Source organism: Thunnus thynnus, chromosome 3 (assembly GCF_963924715.1).
Source record: "Thunnus thynnus chromosome 3, fThuThy2.1, whole genome shotgun sequence".
In the NCBI taxonomy this organism is placed as follows: domain Eukaryota; kingdom Metazoa; phylum Chordata; class Actinopteri; order Scombriformes; family Scombridae; genus Thunnus; species Thunnus thynnus.
This window is the reverse complement of record NC_089519.1, coordinates 30046631-30060508: the sequence shown is the minus strand read 5'-3', so window position 1 is coordinate 30060508 and position 13878 is coordinate 30046631. Positions and strand designations below refer to the sequence as shown.

Sequence of the window (13878 nt, the reverse complement as noted above, 5' to 3'; positions counted from 1 at the left end):
AGACATCAGCTCAGAGAAGTGGCATGTTTTTTTATTTTATTTAGAGTTTATGATATTTCGCCCCAAATTAGAAATCATTTTTAATTGTTTTTATTCAAGATACGGCTACAACAAGTCTTAGATGACAGCAGCTTAGAAGCAGTCACATCAGTGGAAACCAATGTTTTGTTTTGTGTCTTTTTTTTCCCCCTTAAGGGTGGGTTTAGCTGTGGTGCCTGCACAGATATAGAGGAGAGAGGGGAGGAGGGCTGGAGGCTAGGCAAGCCGAACCCTGGCCTGTATGTGAGTCGCCCATCTTATTATCAAGTTAATTAAAGCTAGCATCTGACAATGTCACTCGTGCCCTGCAAAAAAGGAGGAGGAAGGAAGAAAAGCGAATTTAAATGCTGCGGTCTCTTAGGACCTCATGTCAAGGGCTGCTTTTCATCGAGCGCTGCATGTGTTTGGCTCGCACAGCCACTGGGAAAGTGAAGGGAGGAGGGGGGACTTTTTTTTTTTTTTTTTTAAAAAGGAAAAAAAAAAAGCTTTTATAAGAAAATGACAAGAAGGATTTTGATGTTCAAAAATGGCAGCAGGAAAATAAATACACATCAGAAAGAGCAGCAAAGAAGTAAAAAGGAAATAGAGAGCGCGAAAGAGAGAGATGACATCAAAAGCACCTCTCAAGCCGTTCAAAGTTGCACTAAGATTGGGGGGAAAAGGGGGTTTTTATAAAAGCCCGACGACCACGCAACATTAAAGAGTCCATTTAAAAACTAGACATTGAAATGCAGAAAGCCTGCTCGTGTGTGGACTCGGGGTCAAGTAACGGAGGGATTATATGGTTCTTCATAATAATATTAATTAAACAATTTACATGCTAATAAGGTAACAATTATCGGAGCTTCTGGTGAAAGATTCAGGTTATTACAACACGCCAATCCCAGGGCTACGGGTCACAGGCAGAACAGCAGAGAGAAATCTCAACTCAAATTAACATTCTGTCAGCTCCAGAAATTGGATAAATAAAGTCGAATTAATTCACAGTAATGGAAGAGGGAGGGGGAGGCACTTATTCAACCAGCTCTGATTACCATTCAGTATTCACCAGCACGCGGGTGGCTTTCTGTCAAGAAATTTAACACAAAATGAAGCAGTCACTGCCTCGGGCAAGATTTGGCCCCTGCGACACCGTTTACAATTTATATGTATAATCTTTCTCTCTCTCTCTCTCTCTCTCTCTCTCTCTCTCTCCCCCACTCTCTCCCTCCCTCGCTTCCCCAAAGATGTCCACCTGGACACCCGGTTGCTTCTGGCCTGTGCCATGATTGTAAATTTCAAAAACCTTTCATTTTCCAATGCAAACTGCAATTCGAGCACCGTTTCCCCTGCATTAGACGAGACCCTTAACTCAACAGGATTGAAATTTTAATTGCAGTCACCTTCTCTCTCTCTCTCTCTCTCTCTCTCTCTCTCTTTTTTTTTTGCCAGACAGACATCACATATTGCTAAAAAATCTTCTACATATTCTACATATTCTATTTAGTTTTATCTAAAATGGCTGTTTGTCACTGTCGTCCATTGTTTTCATCCAGAAACCCGAATGTTTTAAACTGCTTTTCTGAAACCAATCAAATTTCACTTTGTCATTTTATGGCTTTCTAACACACACACAAAAAAAAATTATTGGATTTTTCAGTCACTACCCCTTTAATTAACAGATGCATTGCTACAAATGACACATTTATTTGTTTTTCTACAACTGTGCACACCCAGCAGCATTTTTGTTAACATGAGCTCTCACTCTAATTTGAAGAGGAGCAGCAATTTGCGTTTCTTTCCTGAATGTCTCAAGTATGTCTAAGTATGTAAAGAAAATGATTACCACAGTCGCTACAAAGACCCCATAGAATAAACCAGCTGACTTTAGTATCTTTGGGTTTTTCCCATCCTGAGGGCCTATAGTCCCCTTGCTTATTACCACACTTCATCACTTTCTTATCCATATACTTTAACCCAACACCCCAAATTATTCAAGGCTTCTTTAAGGGTTCTTAATTTTAGTCCTGTTTGCTTTTGGGTGTGATTTTTTTGCCCTCTCTCAGAGATTAAGAGGAACACGTTGTCTAAATTAAATGTCTATTTATGTGTCAGGGCATGCAAAGACGTCAAAGTTCAATTTCATGCTCGTTCTACTTGGTGTTCAAACCACCCAGCTACACGGGATGATCGGTTGTAGTGAGGTTTCTCAAACTGTACATAAAGGAGCAATAATGGCAGTTGGCTTGACATCACCAGGGCCCAGGAAACTGGATTTTACTTGTGTTTTTCAAGTATGACTACACAGACCGCACATAAAGAAAAGTCACACAACCCAAAAGAACCAACTGAAAGTTCGCACCTTATGAAAATGTTCCATGTAGATTCATCTATAGTTTATTATGTGGTTTATCTTGTCAGACGACAACCACACTGAACCAGGATGTGTTACGTTGTTGTATTTTACAGCAGTGAGCTAAACGCACATGTAAATCACATGCTCCACTGGACTGAAGAGTCACCGTGCAACCTGTTCACTATGTATTATCTATACTATATGATTATGTGTGTAAAATTTAGTGCATGACATCGCTAAGTCTTCACTCCTATCATTATTTGACTTAATTGAAAGTATTTGAATCAGCTAAGCTAAAACAGAAAACATGACTAATAGAGTCAGTTTGACATAAATATTAAAGTGATGGATGGCTGTAAACACTTCCTACTACTCCATACTAATGCACATTTGTATAAGATACAATATAAAGACTGTATGAGAACATGTTGCATTAGATATACTGAATATATTAGCCTCTTTAGCTAGATAATATTGTAATGATTCGTGACACGACATAAATACTGAAGTTTGTCCTCCAGGGCTCTTCTTTATGGAAGATTTAAAATGCCTAAAAAACAAATCAACCAAAGTAATAAAATGAAATACAATAAACACTGATTTACATATATTTCCTTTTTGTGTGTGCATTTGCTGTGTCATGGTGAAATTAAAACCACATTAAAAAGATGATATTTAGCTTTTTGTTTTTCATCATGAAGTGCCTTTTCCATGTCAATTAAAGCATTTCAGTGTTGTCCAGCATTTTCTTTATTAAGATTGAGACACATTGTGCATGCTAAAATGAAAAATAATCAACAGCTTGGAGGCGGAAAAAGATGAGTGGAGTTTATCATTGCTGAAAGGAGCTAATGGTGGCCATGACAGACAGATTTTCACATTTAGGCTAGCCGATTGGTGACTGTTGTGGTTGACTGTACAGTTTTAAAGGATGGATTACGCTCCAGGAAGCTGTACAAATAAACACATCACCGTCAGGTATGTCAGTGTAACGATGTCAGTATCATAACAGTAGCCTACTGTCATTTTGGTTCTGACGTCACAACAAAGTGCTAAATCTCAGAAAATTACAGTAAAAAGAGACTTAATATGAGTGTCTTTTTGTGCCTGCCTTTACTTGGAAGTTAGACTTTCTGCTTTCATCACTTCTAACATGAACTGCAAAATTTATCCATCCTGTAGTCTCACATTCAGCCCTTTAGACAATCCTAGCGATGTACCTTGCAGTTTGTTCACCTGTTTTTAGGGTGACTGTGTAAGATCTGTCCAGGGACTACAGATGAAAAATAGCCTCTTGGCTAACTCTGGCGTATTTACAGCAATGTTTATTAATGTGCACTGTCCCTGTTAAATAAACCAACAAATAAAAATAAGTAAGTAGACATCTATTAGCATTAGCTTATCCTCCTCCATTAAACCGGTAAGTCTAGCTAATGCTAGCTAACTAATACTACTTACTTTAGCTGAGAACACTGCCAAGAAGCTACCTGACTCAACGGCTCATATAACTATTAATGATGCAGGTGTAGGCTGAATTGTGTGTCTACTAAAGTGGGTATAGCAAAAATTAATGTCATAATTAATACATGTATATAATGCATAACGCATACATGACATTACCTTAAGTTCATTTTCACTGCTCTCTATTTCCATCTATTGGTGGAAGTAAAGGGTAGTATATTTCACTAATCAGGAGCCAAAACTATTTAATACCTACGAGACTCTTTGTTTTGGGTCTCTGCAAAATATTAGTCAATAACTGAGTTTCAAAGTTCAAATTCTTGAAGCCGGAAACAGCAGCTGACAAAATAAGGAGCTTTCGATCATATCACATGATCTTCCTCAGCAGATAGAGTCCAAGAATGAACTTTAAAACTCGTTTAAGCTGACATAAACAAGAAAAATTTGAACACAATATTTCCATGACAACAAGGGCAAACTCCATCTACCAATGAATATCATGTGATATGATAGAAAGCTCCAGAACAGCTACTAAATGGACCTTAAGATGAGATTTTGTCATGTTTACTTTCTCATATTTATGATGTGTGGCTTTATTTTCTATTGCATTTAATGTAGTATAATCGTTAATAAGTTGTATATTTTTTTCTCTTTTTGTGCGCTTTGAAAAGTGCTGTAATATTCATATTAATTAGGAATGAACGACCCAAAACAATCATTTTTTCCCCCCATAAACATGTTTGAGGAAACCAGCTAAAATGCAGTAGCTGCAGAGCCTGTAGCTATGTGTCTGAATTCTTAGAAACGCCACATCCTGCTACAAAGCCACTTTGCTCGTCATTTAGGCCTACAACTAAACATCGGTGTAAGCTGTTCAGGTGAAAAATCGAAATAGCTGATGCGGATTTGGCTTTGATGGGAGGACACACACACACACTGGAATTGTTGTGTGTGTATGTGCGCGTGTGTGTGTGTGTCTGTGTTGGTGGTGTGAGGTGCCTGGGAGATGGAGAGAGGCTTGTAGTTTAAAATGCGATGTGACAGCTCAGGAAAAGGGGGGATGATAAAGGCGCTGTTATTGGATCAATCTGGCCCTGAATGCCTCTGTAAAACACTTACACACACACACACACACACACACACACGATGCGGGAGCGCGCGCGCGCGCGCACGAGTGAGGGAGACAGAGAGTGAGAGAGAGGGAAAGAGAGAGAGTCATTTCTTTTTTAAGTTAGAGGAAAACGTGTCATCATGAAAAACATAAAACAAGTAGGTTGTATTCCTGCGAAATAAATGGAGTCGGCCTATCAATCAGCTGGCTATTTCCGCGCGCCAGCTTAGCCTCGTCCTCATTGTTTTGACAGGGCTAAATTAAAGGACCGCGCCAGGTGTAATTAGCGATCGATCCGGTGAAAAAAAACAAGCTCTTTCTCTCTCTCTCTCTCTTTAGCTCTGCCCTCCGTTACTCCATTAACCGCGTCTCTGACGTCACAGGGCGATTAACGTTTCTTATTGGTCCCGCGAGCAGATGGAGGAGTCCTAATGAGCTGGCTCGCGGAGAGAAAGAGGAGGGTTGACATCTCGGCTGGACCGTAAACGTGAAATACCTCGAAGCCTGGTCTCCGCCGCCTCACTACAGACAGTAAACCGTGGCCGCGGGAGACGGCCGTCTGGGTTCCCTTCTCTCCCCCTCCGCCTTCACCTCCTCTTCCTCGCCGCTTCTTCCTCCTCTTCACTGACTTTTATGTTTTTTGACTGCATGTTCAGCCACACTGCCTCCCTCTGCATCTTCACTTCGGCCCCGCCGCAGCCCGGGCGAGCATGGACAGTCGGGTACTCGAGCATCCTCACGCCCAGTTCGGAGGCTCCTTGGGCGGGCTGGTGGGCTTCCCGTACGCGCTCGGTCCCCATCACCACCACCACCATCACCAGCACGTCTACGAGCTCGCCAGCGCGCACCAGCTGCAGTCCGCGGCCGCCGTCCCCTTCTCTATAGACGGATTACTTAACGGCTCCTGCTCGGCCTCGGTGGTCAGCTCCAACCCGCTCCTGTCGTCCGACAGCCAGCAGTTCAAACTCTCAGGTAGGCCTGGTTCTTCTTGTCCTGTGGCTTTAATATCATATCAATAGAGATCTATGGAAACAATGCGTGTAATAAATATTTAAAAACTGCCATTGTAGTGGACTTTTAGGCGGAAATATACATTTTTTTAGGCTTTGAAGACAGATTGTGAAGAAGAGTCAGTCTCCAGAGGAAAAAAAACATGATTTTTAAAAAAGTTATGGAGCTTTGTGAATTTAAAAAGAGAAATAAAAAGTTTATTTGCTGGCTCATTTTTAGAAATTTTACGGTAAAAGCTGCACTGGATGATAAAGGTGAAACAACTGCTTATTCTTACATGTTTAATGGTCAAAACTGAACTTAACAATAATTAGGAAGGGTGACAAATATCAAATATAGCACATGTTCCTTTTGTGAGGTGATTTATCCGAGTTCACGAGCAACAAAGTATTTAAAAAAAAGAGAGATGTGACCGCGTTGACTTGTGCTTTACATGCAAATTCTGCCATGCATCTTGTAGCATGAACCTCTCTCTCTCTCTCTTTCTCTCACTCACTCAATCACACACACATAAACACTCACTCTCTCTCACACACACACACAAACACACACAAACACTCACTCATACACACACACACACACGTCGACCCCTGCAGATTCTGGGGACCCGGATAAGGACAGTCCCGGTTGTAAACGAAGACGCACGAGGACAAATTTCACCGGGTGGCAGCTGGAGGAGCTCGAGAAGGCTTTCAACGAGAGTCACTATCCGGATGTGTTCATGCGGGAGGCGCTCGCGCTCAGGCTTGACCTCGTGGAGTCCAGAGTTCAGGTAAAGACACGAAGGAATAAGTCAAACAATTTGAGAAGCATTAATCCATTTGTTTATGTAGAGTTTTGACTTTTTAAATGAGTTTTCAGGTCGGTTATTCTTCAGATTTTCTTTCTATTATTCTGTTATAAAAGAAATGTCAGAGGGGCGTTTGTTCTGTGATGGCTCATGAAGGCCTACCCCATACTGAGATAGCTATTTGTCAATTATCAAAGCTTCAGTAAAGGGTCCCTTTTGAATTATGCATGGACACAACCTATTGATTTATGGGTTAATAAAAACAAGGCTATTTACTGAGCAAACCAGGGGCTGAAACTAGTAATTTCCCGTCACCTTCAGGTTTTTATATCCTTTATTTATAAAACAATTTATTCACAATTTATTGAATTTATTCTCAGCAGTTTATCTATTTTAGGTGGTTCAAATTTAAGGTTTAAGATCATTTAACAATTTTCTAAAAGCATTTATAACATTTTTTTACTATCCTATTATTTATTTTAGGTTATTATTATATTTTATAAAAATATTATTATTAGGCCTATTATTATTACTATTATCACATTTAAAAAGACACATTTATTGTGCAGTATTTTAATAATATGCTATGTTTGCACTATTTTTGTAGTATTACAAGAAAAATAACAATGCTATTTAAATAATTAAACAGTTGATAATAGTAATATTAATATTAATAATAATAATAATAACGTAATTGTAATTAATATATTTATTTTTTTTAATGTCTGTCTTACATTGGAAGAGCAATTACTCTTACGTAAAATCTATTTTGTTAAAAGTGACACTATAGCATCTTTCCCAATCCACTATTACATGTAGCGGGTAATAATAATAATAATAATAATAATGATAATAATAATAATGATAATAATAATAATAATAATAATAATAATAATAATAATAATAATAATAATAATACAATTATATGGAAAGATGTAGGTACGTATTTACTAGATATATATGTATTTGTGAGGCTGTATTGGATTCAACGTGTATTCATGTATTTCTAACATACACTGCACATGCATGGCTGGATCGAGTAAATGCGGGACAGAAAGCAGAGCTCGTCGTTGCTGTATGTTGTTTGGGGATTTCGCTCCTAAACCTCAGATTATTGTTCCCTCAAGCTGCTTAACGCCCCTTTATCACCAGGTTTGCGGGGGAAAGATATAACCAACATTAACAATTCATAAGAAGCACCATTGTCGCGCATGATGTTGGGTGTCTCGTCCTTATTATGCAATGTTCGCGGATCCCTACTTCTGCATGCTAAACTCCTGCCGTTATCAGCGCCGAACATGCGGCCCTGAGCGCGCCTAGAGGCCGGGCAGTGAGAGCTCTCAGGCGGAGGAACCTCCCTCTCTTGGCTCGGCGCGGAGAGAGAAGAGCCCCTGCAAGTGTTAAGCCCCATATGAGCGCAGGGCTGGGAGTGAAAGAGTATACCGAGACGGGCTGATTTAGCCACGGTACAATTAAATGTAATTGGCGGAGTTGCCTATTACACAGACTCATTGGTAATTAACACCGGCACATCTGTGCATCTGCTGGTCCACCGCTGTGACCTATTAACCTAATGTACTATTTAGATGCTTAAAGCTGCCAGTAAACAAAGACAGGAAGAGACATAAAGGCAGAGGACAATTGTTTCTCTCGTTTCAGGGTTTTATGGAATTTTACAGCACTTTTACAGCATTTGCAGGCAATCTGCTTTTGTCCTCGTGATCTGATAACCACTTTGACACTGATTTATCAGTATTGTAATGGCAGGTGTGAGCTCTGTTGTTCTCTGAGGTTGTCTGGACACACACTATGTGACATTTTGTCTAATATAGTCTATGTCAGAGTAATATTCTGTGAGTTTTGTTAAGGGGGGCAGGATGTTAGGAAGGCCCTAATCCACAACAATGACCTCAAACAACACAAATGACCACAGAGTTTAATCAAGTAACACTGTGACAAAAAGTGAACATTATAGGCTTCACAACATAACGTTTATTGCAGGGATATTGTGTTGGATTGCACTGAATTGTAGGTGTTAATATGTTAATTATGTACAAAATGTAGCCCTGCAAGTCCTGCCTGAGACGAGTGAATGCTTTGTTTTACAAAACTTGTATAATAATTGTAATCTAGCTCTGCCACACATCAATTAATCTGTTTTGATTAATCATTTAGTTTCTAGAATATCTCCAATTTGATAAGATTGATAAGATTGTTTTCACAATGTGGACTAAGACAGAGAAAAGCTACAAACCCTCATTTCAGAGAAGCTAAAACCAGCAAATATTTGGTATTGCTAAAATGATTAATTGATCATTAAAATTGTTGTCAATTAATTTTCTGGCAATCGACTAATTGAAAAATCAATTAAATCACTTCAGCCAACAAGACGAAACTGCAGAAATTGATTTATGACCTTTTGAAAGATGTTGATGTAGACAGAATACTACTCTCAAACAAAAATCATCTCATGTGCCAGTTTTTTTCCTCCTGTGTATGTGTGTATTTCATCTCTGTGTATATGTGTGCATAGGTTTGGTTCCAAAACCGACGTGCTAAATGGAGAAAAAAGGAGAACACAAAGAAAGGGCCGGGGCGGCCTGCTCACAACTCCCACCCCACCACGTGCAGCGGCGAGCCCATGGACCCCGAGGAGATCGCACGCAGGGAGCAAGTGCGGGCCGAGAAGAAGAAACGGAAACAGGAGAGGAAGCTGCTGAAGTCGCAGAACAAACTTCTCCAAGGCGACAGCTTCCACACACCTGGAGGGTCAGAGAGTGACAGCGGGGTCTCCCAGTTCACCGACAGTGAGCAGCAGCCTTCCAGCGTCAGTGAGACTATTCATATCAAACTGCCAGCATCAAAGGGCGCAGGAGGACACCAAACTGAATCCAGCTGTGACCAAACGCGACACGACTTCAGCCAACTACAAAACCACCAAAACCAAAGAACGGCAGGAGAACCGGAGCAGGTTTCTCCAGGCAGCACGCACAGCTCCAGTCCTGGAGGCCCGAGGTCCTCTGCCCTGCAGAAACGCAACCCTTTCAGCGTGGAGAGCCTCCTCTCTGACGCCACACCTCGAAGGAAATCTCAGCTGGACTTCCCCTCGTTGCCCAATCAGAGGACACTGGTGGGTAAAGGTCACTTCTTGCTTTACCCCATTACTCATCAGCCCTTGGGCTTTCTCGTGCCCCAAACAGCCCTGAAGGCCACACCATGTCAGGACAACATTAACAGGTTCGGCCTGGGACAAAGCCTGGGACAGAGGTGTGTGCCGAGTGAAGGTAGCCCCGCGCCCTCTGACCTCTGCAGCGTTGGCAGTGTCACTAAGCCTATAAACTCGGATCATATGGAGCATAATACGCAGCACCACCACAATCACATTAGCAATAGAGTGGACGGAGGAGCAGACGCGGAGGAGTGTGGTGGTGACTGCAGTAGTGGAAGATTCCCTGTTTCTCCTCCGCTGAACAGTGCGGCTCAGACAGCTCTGGCCAGACTGAGCTCCTCGCAGTCCAGCGACAGCAGCGAGGTGAGGAGTTTGAAAGTTCAAACGGAGGCAGCGACCAACGGCTGCCAAGCCGCCGAGCTGTGTGCAAAAGAGGAGCGAGCATCTCCAGACCTCTCCGAGTGTCTCAAAGCAAACACAGACTGTCAAGAAACACCCGGAACAGATGGAGAGGATGTCGATATGGACTAACACTTGCAAGGAGCAAACATAAACAAAGGACCAGGAACACCGTTCAGACTATTCAAACATTCCCAAAGCTCTGCTGAGACACTCTAAAACATATCAGGAATCAGGAGACTTAATCTCATCTACTTTTTTAATCATAATGTGTGATCAGTCCAGATGGCCCTGAAAGCTGTGGCTGTCCTCATATCCAGGCTTTAGGCCTACACCTTTAGAAGCAGGTTCCTTCTCCCTTTTTTTGGTGACCAACTTGTAACAAAAACTAGGCGAAATAAATAAACATCTTACACACAACAAAAATCCTCAGATATTGTAAAAACGAGAAAATGATATTTATATGTAAACATTTTGATAAATAAAGTTATTGTTTAAATTGAATCACTGTCTTTCCAGGGCCATATTTACTGTAGTGGGGTAAAAAAAGGGAGGTTGTAACTTGCTGTGTGGCAGAACCTTGGATCATGGCGGCTGGAGTTTTGTCGTGTTACAGCAGATAAATCCCTCTTTTTCTGTGTGTAGTGAGCCGGAGCTGGGGCTCAAGTCCGTCTGGCTGTTTGTATTTATTGCTTTAACAAATTTATTCATTTGAAAGGCCGAGCTGGAATGAGGTTAGTGGCCGCGGGCTATAGGACCCTGCGCCTCCTGCTGAGTTTTGATATGAAAGTAATTATTTTCCCACTGGCTGCCGCGGGTCTCGAGGCAGTTTTTTTTTCTTTCCTTTCAGCCCAAAGGGTTATTAGACATTACCGATTTCTAGTGATATGGAATCACATAAACTTCCTACAATAATAGAATTAGCATGAAAGGCAGGGGTGTCAAATTGAAATGGGAAAATAATAGCCGCGCCAGCTGCACTGTTTGTGTGTGTGCGTGCGAGGCGAGCGTGCGCGTATGTGTGCGTGAGTGCGCATAGTCTATTGAGCGCGAGGAGGAGGAGGAGGAGGAGGAGGATGAGATGTGGTAGATTCGTGGGGCGGAATTTTCATGAGCTGCCGCGGTTGTCAGACGGCCCTTGTAGTCGGCTATATTAAGATAGATGTTCGATGATATCCCTCATTGTTCTGTCGCTTATATTGATGTTGCTGCGTTATCGCCCTATTGATCATGTGTCGCACATAATAGGACAGGCGCGCGCCCGCCTGCCTGCGCCTTTTTACAAAAGCGCCTGGGCCCCTCGTCATTTGTTCTAATAGGACTGAGTCCCCCGGGGGGAGACAGATAAAGATATAGGAGAGGAAGAGGGAGAGGGAGAGAGAGAGGAGGCGAGTGATGTGCCAAGCTTGCATTAATAATTTTTTTTGACCAATTGTAGGTTGAGCTCAAAAAAAGTAAGAAGAAACGTGGTAGAAAGTGAAGAATGGCGACATTAGGGATGTTTAGGGACAGCAAGGGAAGACAAATTCTACTCAAACGTGCAGGTGTGTGTGTGTGCCCACGTGCACAGACCGGACGTGAGCGCGCGCGCACGCCCGTTTAGGAAAGAGTGTGTTTAGCTTATGAAGTGTAAACGCCACCAATTCCCTGGAAACTGAAATCCCAATTATTAAAACCATTAATTCTGGCGAGCCTGTGCGCGGAGGAGTCGTGTTGACAGCCCGGCTAAATAGCCTATCCCTGATCCCTCCCGGTCACCTCGCCTTTATTTGCAAATAAATTGAGGAGGATCCGAGGGACAGAGCTTTACTTTGCTGCGCCGACCTAAAATGAATTTCCGTGCCTGAGTCCCTTTAATAATATTTACATAATTTTCGCTCAGTGACTCTGCTATTTGCGCTGTAGGAAGCAGGGGGCTTATAGGAAAATAATTAGACAAGAGGACGAGGAGGGAGCCAGAGTGAAAAACAGCAGGAGGAGGATGGGTTAAGACCGAAGCTGAACACTAAATTCCCAGACAGCTAAAATCAATGAAAGTAATAACCCTATTATTTAATTCATAAGGACATTATTTTCCCATAAGGCCTCAGGAAACGTCCCCTTCGACCGAAACAATCACATTAAATCGTTCATTTCGCGTGGGCTGTGTGAAATTTCTGCTTTTATTCCCTTTTTTTAGAGGGGGAAACGCTTTATTATAATCGGTTAGTTTCAAGAGTGCGATTAATTAGAAAATATAGGTTTGATCTCCCCTCAAAGGCCTTTACAGAGTGTGTGTGTGTGTGTGTGTGTGTGTATGTGTGTGTGTGTGTGTGTGTGCTGAGAGGCAATGTGCCAAAAAAAAAAACGAGTCTTTGTTATAAAATTATGGACACTGCTTCAAATAATTAAAGAAATAAACCCATAAAGGGCAAGAAAATGTTATTTTCAAAAAACCTTTAGACTTAAAATGGGCATTCATGTTATTAAAGGCGACATATCTGATCCTTCACAAGCACTTTTAATTGTTTTAGAGCCGAGTGAAGAACTGAAATGTGACCATAAGAGATCTGTTCGTCTTTAAGACTCTGACTACAGTTTGTTTTTGGACCTGTCGCAGGAAGAGATAGTTTATATGTGTCTGTAGTTTTCATTAATTTGGAAGAGATTAAATCATGTCCCTAAAACAGCTTTCACAGGTGTGGAAATTTGACAGATTAAAGTCTTCTGGTGCGCATCAGCTGAAAGCAAGCACCAGAAACAACTCATTATTGAGACAATATATGATTTTAGTTGCTTTTGTACACTGTTCAGTAATTCCTTTTTTTAAAAAAAAAATAGCTTTTCAAGATGATCAAAACATGTCACTGAGCTGCAGTTTAGTTATTAAAAACAAGAAAAAAATATTGATTTTCCTGCAAAAACTGGGGAAGTAAAAGCCTGTATGTCTGTTTTTTAAATACCTTTCATCCATCTCCATCTATCTCTCCATCTGTGTGGTTTAGAGGATGCAACATCAAACATTGAGAAAACTGAGTGAATGAGAGAGAGGGAGAGAGAGATAGAGAGAGGGAGAGAGAGAGAGAGAGAGAGAGAGAGAGAGAGAGATTTGGTGGCACCAACACAAACGACCAATCGATGGACCGGGCAGGCCCTCCCGCTGTGTCCGTGCAGCTCAATGCATCACACTTTATGAATTCAATTTCAACCGGGAGAAATTTTCAATTTGAACGCGCGATCATTACGGCGTGGGGGGAAAGCGTAAATTGTTTTTGCTCTATTATGCATTCGGACGCCATCATTTTTCTTTCTAATTACCGAGGTGTCAGTGCGGCCTGTCACCCGGGCGCTGATTTTCAATTTAACTGATCATCATACATTCATTTTCCCATTTGATAAATCTGCTATCTAGACGCGCCCGCCATGCCCGGAATATTAAGCGGCGCTGGGGCGCAGTAATAGGGGGATGTGTATGCGGCAATGAGCGCGGATCAGCCAGCTAATTTAGCACCTTCCACATTCCCCGTCTCCATCCCCCATTTCCAATTCTCAAGAGGAGGCAAGAAAAAAAAAAAAACAGGAGA

The 13878-nt window shown here is 41.7% G+C and overlaps 1 protein-coding gene across 1 annotated transcript; it reads left to right on the top strand.

The window, feature by feature from the left end:
* Nucleotides 1-5097: 5097 nt before the first annotated feature.
* Nucleotides 5098-10819, top strand: LOC137180592 (homeobox protein unc-4 homolog). The gene is made up of 3 exons (XM_067585971.1): nucleotides 5098-5918; nucleotides 6554-6729; nucleotides 9281-10819. Exons 1-3 carry the CDS (start codon nucleotides 5657-5659, stop codon nucleotides 10445-10447), a joined length of 1605 nt encoding a protein of 534 aa, XP_067442072.1. The 5' UTR covers nucleotides 5098-5656; the 3' UTR covers nucleotides 10448-10819.
* The last annotated feature ends 3059 nt before the right edge of the window (nucleotides 10820-13878 follow it).